This window comes from Myotis myotis, unplaced genomic scaffold (assembly GCF_014108235.1).
Source record: "Myotis myotis isolate mMyoMyo1 unplaced genomic scaffold, mMyoMyo1.p scaffold_m19_p_2, whole genome shotgun sequence".
NCBI lineage: Eukaryota > Metazoa > Chordata > Mammalia > Chiroptera > Vespertilionidae > Myotis > Myotis myotis.
The window spans coordinates 67,030,154-67,036,153 of record NW_023416324.1 but is presented as its reverse complement, the minus strand read 5'-3'; the positions used below and the strand labels follow the sequence as shown (position 1 = coordinate 67,036,153).

Here is a 6,000-nt window from a genome sequence, read left to right as displayed (position 1 = left end):
ATAATTCTGATGTTGGTACACTTGAAGCTGTCCAGAGGCTCCTTACACTATCTTCGTATTTTCGGATTCTTTTTTCATTTTGCTTTTCTGGTTGGGTGTTTTTTGCTTCTTCGCATTTCAAATCTTTGCCTTGATTCTTGCGCTCCTCTGGTCTGCTGTTGGGAGTCTGTATTGTATTCGTTATTTCAGTCCGTGTATGCTTAATTTCTAGTTGGTTCTTTAGCATAACATCAAGGGTCTCATTAGTTTTCTTGAGGATCTCACTACATTTATCGGCGGCTTCTAGACACTTCTTAAGAGACCTTAAAAGTGTGGTTCTGAACTCAATATCCTCCATTGACAGTTTTGTCCTGTTTCTTTGTCTCCACATTTTTTATGCTTTCTTGGTACACCCCCTAGTGGTATTTGTGTGCAGTCTTGTTGTAGTTAAGCCTTGATCGATGTCAGCAATACCGGGGGTGATTTGACCTCCAGGCTAACTGGCTATGAGAGTCCACTGTGTCTGCAGTGGGAGAGCTTCTGTGCTGGATCTCTAGGGCGGTGCTAATCTAGCATTTGCCTGAGGGTATCCGGCAAATGGCTCTGCGCAGGGCTTGGGCGGGGCGGGTCCCCGGGGATCTACAGGGCGGGCAGGAGGGAGCAGTTATGGCTGCTCTCAGTTCCATCCCTAGGGGCTCTGCCTCACAGAGTCCCAGCAACCGCTGCAAACCTCGGAGAGAAAGCTGCCTTCGAGTTCCGACCGAAGCCAGACAGTCCCGCTTCTCCTGTTTGAGTCTGGGTCCCTAGAGGCTCACCCGGATCTGGAGCTCAGAATCTGAAACTCCCTCCCGATTGAAAACAACAACCGCGCCCTCCGCCGCCACCCCGCTTCGCACGCACTCTGCACCTGAGTATTTCACTTCAGCAGTGCGCCTCCTCTGAGTCTGGGTATGATATTCTCTTTCCTCCTAGTTGTAGAATTTCCACTCAGCCAGCCTTCCTGTGGTTCTGGATGATGTCCGTTCCGTCTTTAGTTGTTTTTCTGAAGTGTTTGTTCGAGGCAGCAATCTCCGGCGTTAACCTATGCTGCCATCTTGGTGTGTTTTTTTTTTTGACAACAGTATGTTGATAACTAGAGGCAAAAGGGTGTGGGAAGATAGAAGACAAAAAGGGGGGATCAATGGTGACAGAAGGAGACTTGACTTTGGTGGTAAACATACAAAATAGAGATGATGTGTTATAGAATTGTACACTTGAAACACATATAACTTTATTAATCAATGTCACTCCAATGAATTCAATAAAATTAAAAAGAACAGGGATATACCTCAAATTTATGCTATATTAATTCCAGTGAGATACAGAACTATTACTCCTATAACTCTATTCCCTCTTACCTCCATTTATTGCTATTATTTTCTTTCTTTCTTTTTTTTTTTTACAATATGTGGATTTTATTGTATATAAGTTAGAGTTGCGTGTGTGTGTTTTTTAAATAAATCTTTATTGTTCAGATTATTACAGTTGTTCCCCTTTTTTCCTCCATAGCTCCCCTCCACCCAGTTCCCACCCCACACTCTGCCCTTACCCCTACGCTTTTTGTTGCCAGGTCAAAGGTCATACACATGGAAAATGTAGCTATTTCCATCTGCAACGTGTCCCTGTATTCAGAAAGTTCTCTCACAACTTATTTACTCTCTGCTCAGAAAGGGTATGGAGACACGTAATGGCTTTCTAAAATAATGTGTCCTCTTATGTTTAAAATGAGGGTTTCGCTACCAAAAGTGAGGAGAAAGCAACACTACAGCTGCTCTCGCCCCTCTTGCCCTTCAGTTGATAGTTGTGCGTGGGGCTGCGCGCTGGTTCGGGGGCAGTCGACGAAGCCGTCTGGGCGGCTTGCACAGTTCCGCCGGCTTCCCAAGGGCTGTCGCGGCCTCACTGGGGCCGTCGCAGCCTCGCAGGGGCCATCTCAGCCTCGTGGGGGACGTCACAGCCTCGCAGGGGACGCCACATCCCATGTCGGGGGTGAAGGTGCGAGACAGAAACTCCTCTCACTGTCTCTCCTGCTGCTCCCTTGTGTATCTCTGGTGCTGGAAGTTTCTGAGAGTAGTCTGCAGGTGCTGGATATCATACTTTAACTGGTCAACACAAAGTTTGGCATTCTGTCTTTTGTTGGGCGGCTCCTTGCTGGACAAAATCTCCAGGTGTTCTTGCTGGCTGAATATATGGTATGCTTGCTTGGATTTCATTTTCTACTAAGTGCACAGACTGCTTGTCTACCGTCTCCCAGCGTCCATGTGAGACTGGATCTGGTGGACCTGCTTGTACTTTTGCTGGTGTAGCGGTTCCATGTCACAGGCCCAGCCGAGTCCGGCTCCAGCTTCCTCCAAACCTGATTCTGCTTCTTGAGTGTGTCCCTTGTGGATGGGAGGAGTTGAAATCTGCAGTTTGTTGGGTTAAGCTGCAAAAGCACAGGTGGTTCCTTTTGTGCCTCTGGCACAGCTTGGGTGTGGATGTAAATTGAGTAAGGCAGGGTCTCAGGGGATCACCAGGGCGGAGCAAACAGCAATGGCGTCTCCGCAACTCCCCGCCTCTCCGCGACTCCGCGTCCCTGAGTGCCGGCTAGCAGCTCCGCGAGAGAGCCATACTCACTTTCCGACCCACTGCAAGGTTGTCCTGCCTCTCCCCGTAGGGGTCTGGGACGTCAGAATCCCGCCCCAAACAAGCTCAGTGGATTCTAGAGTTTGTAACCCCTTCCGATTGAAAAAGACTGCACATCCAGTTGCAGCCCGCCTGGCGCATGACTCCGTACCTCTGTTCTTGGCACCTCTGCACATCCTACTCAGTCTCAATACTCTTCTTTCTTTCCTTCCAGTTGTAGAACTTCCACTGGGCCAGCTTTCCCATGGTTCTGAATGATAGCTGTTTGTCTTATAGTTGGTAGTTTCAGTGTTGTTGTGGGAGGCAACACGCACAGGTCTGTACCTTACGCCGCCATCTTGGTTCTCCTATTGCTATTATTTTCAAATATATAGTACAAATTACATCTATATATGTAACAATCCCAACAATACATTTTGATAATTATTAATTTATATGATTTTATGTCTTTTAAAGAGAATACAGGAAAAATAATAAATTTATAGGACTTGTTATACTAACTTTCTGACAATTTCTGCATCTCTGTATTCCTATTTGTCTTCGTTAATATCATGTGTCATACCTTTATTTCAACAGGCTGTGCAACCACTGACCTGAAATAGGCCCTGCAATACAAATATATATATATCCCCCTTCCCCTCTGAAGTCCTGGAGAGTATTATGCGAAGTTAAGTAAGCCAGTCAGAGGAAGACAAATAGCATATGATTTTACTTATATGTGGAATCTAATGAACAAATTAAATATATATATATAAATTGCTCCTTAAACCAGTTAAGAGGAGAAAGGAGAGGAAGTCTGTATTTATACTGTCTTGTATAATTACACAATTCTCTTACTGCTGCTCTTTGTTTTTCTATATGGATTTGTATTAACATCTGGGGTGATCCTACTTCCTGCTGAAAACCTCCTTTTGCGTTTTTTCTAAAGTCAAGTTGCTATAAAGTTTCTTCAAGTCCCCTCACTCTGTTTAAAATCAGTTCTTTGGGGAGAAACTTCAGAGATCTCTGTGATTATGGACTGCCTCTCTTCCTGGACAAATATCACTGAGCCACTGCTCCTCCCTGGGCAGGCGTGGTAGCATCTGGTCTTCTCTACTTGCCTCTCCCAGCTTGGAAACTCCTTCCTACAAGTCATCCAGAGGGAGGGTGAGCAGGCCAGGCAATCTCAGGCCTCATCTTTCTCCCACCTATGCATCAGCTAAAGCCTTCACACTATGAGTGGGGCTGGGTGCATGTTGTTAGCCCCAGCCTCCAGTGTCTGCAACTCAGTGTTGAAGGCAATAAGAAGTACTGGTGGGCTGCCTCTCCCAGTGACATACCTTATCCTGCTTGAAAGAAGGAAGGGGGAGCCACATCTTATTGACCACACCCACCAGGAGCAGAGCTTTTATCAAACTGACCAGTTGTGAAATCCAGGCACCCTCCCGATTTTACAGCTTTCAGAAATTTCTTTTATGGTTGTTGAGTCACTGATTTGTACTCGGTGCTCTAAGTTTCACATTACTCTAAGTCCTTCACTTCTAATTTATGAGTCTTTAGGAATTCCAGAAAGTCACATGACATCGAACAGGTGAATAAAAGCCCAACCATCCAGTGGGGAAGTAACAGAAATCACTTCAACCTACACTGAGGAGAAAAAACAGGTAAGAATTTTATTTTGAAAACACCATACATTTTAGTCATACATATGAGCTTTGTCTCAGAATGCATTACTTTGTTTGGGAGTAACCCAGGTTCTGATAGCCCGGTGAAGGAATGATGGGGGCAGGGTGAAAATGCTGAAGGGATTATGCTGGAGTTAACCAGCAGCCCCTGAACAATGGATGAACCGATTACTCCAACACAGTTTCACTGTGGGGGAGAGGGCTAAGGGACGGCTGAAGAAGCCAGGCAGCCTCGATTGCCTGCCTCATTAGCCTTTTATTGAAGTTTTTATCCTTAGATACAATCAGTAGGGTGAGTAATCTTGGGAGGACACTTGTGTTTTCATTGTCCTCTAGGCAAGGGCATCCAGGGATTAAGCATAAGGATTCCAGTAAACACCCAGGGGTCTGCAAATGCACAGACTTGTTTGGAAAGGTCAAGGAATAATCAGGGGCACTGCCTTCGACACTCCCCAACTCTCCCCAGCTAAGTCAGAATTCTGATAAACAGAACAGGCGGCCTTCCATATTCTTCCCTTTCCTCAGAATGTCCTCCTTACAACTTTCCAACCAAGTTTCATGTGCTCCCCAACATCGTCCTCTTTTATATTTTGCTGAATGTAGAAGACAGAGGGAGGTGGTGAACTTTCTGCTTTGGAATGTCAGGGTCTGGGTCTGGAAGGTGCATTTACTGCTGGATTTCTGATTTTACAGCCTATAAGAAAAACAAAAAGAGCAATGGTTAGTTATCTGGAATGTGTGGAGTGTGAGTATGCTCCAATAATTGCTCAGCCTCTGCCGTCAGCTTCACCATTCCCCATGTTATTCAGGGGGCCGTCGGGGTCCGGAAAAGGCTCCTGGTTCAGTGCTGTGGAGTCCCCAAGCTCAGATTCTTCATTTCTGGTAGAGGATTGGTCCTGTGCCATGCCATGGCATGGTTTAATCTGGCTAGCTGGAATCTACAATGGCCCTGTGGGGGTTGAAATACATGTATATCCTCTCCCCCACGTTACTAATTCATTGGGTCCCATCCAGTTATTAGTGTCCACATCTTGCCACAAGACATGGTTTCTGAGGTGGGGTATTGAGGATTGAAAATGATCATTCAAATTTTAAAAATTAAGGGTAAAGATTGCTTTATAAAGTAGTATAGCAGGATCATTGTGTCCCATATTCCCCCTTTTTTCTGTTACTAGCGTACCATTCAGGGTAACATGAGCATGTTCAACAATGGCTGCCCTTGTGGATTGTAAGGGATTCTTGTGGAATGCTAGATTGACCAAGTTCTTCAAAAGGCAGTGAAACCATGGACCAATTTCAGTTTTTATTTTGGTTAATATAGCTATAGTTGGAAACAAGTCTAATTGAATTCATGCAAAGAAATGTATTGCCACTTATTAAAAATTGCCAAAATACTAGAGGGAAAGGGGGGGAGAATATGTAACTTACCAAATTTGTGTTAAAAATGCTTCCTTATATCTTAAAAATAAAAATTTAAGAATCAGCAATACTTGCAAATGACATGGAATCTTGTCCTTTTTGCAAAACACGATGTTCCAGAATAACAATTAGAGCTATAAATGAAAGCATAATATGGTTATTATTATTTGGCAAAGCTTCCCATGTATCTTAAGCAGAAAATTTTCCTTCATGAAAGAGAAAACAAGCATTCCAGGGCCTATTGGGATGACCTAAAGCCAATTCTAAGTCAAAAAAA

General features: G+C 44.6%; 1 protein-coding gene across 1 annotated transcript in view; it reads left to right on the top strand.

Moving 5' to 3' along the window:
* Window positions 1-5,536, top strand: part of LOC118675550 (guanylate-binding protein 6-like) — a 179,548-nt gene extending 174,012 nt beyond the window's left edge. The window contains exons 7-8 of the mRNA XM_036348466.1: window positions 1,813-2,010; window positions 5,480-5,536. Of these exons, the coding sequence (XP_036204359.1) occupies window positions 1,813-2,010; window positions 5,480-5,536 (255 nt within the window). The remainder of the gene's footprint in view (window positions 1-1,812; window positions 2,011-5,479) is intronic.
* Window positions 5,537-6,000: the final 464 nt, after the last annotated feature.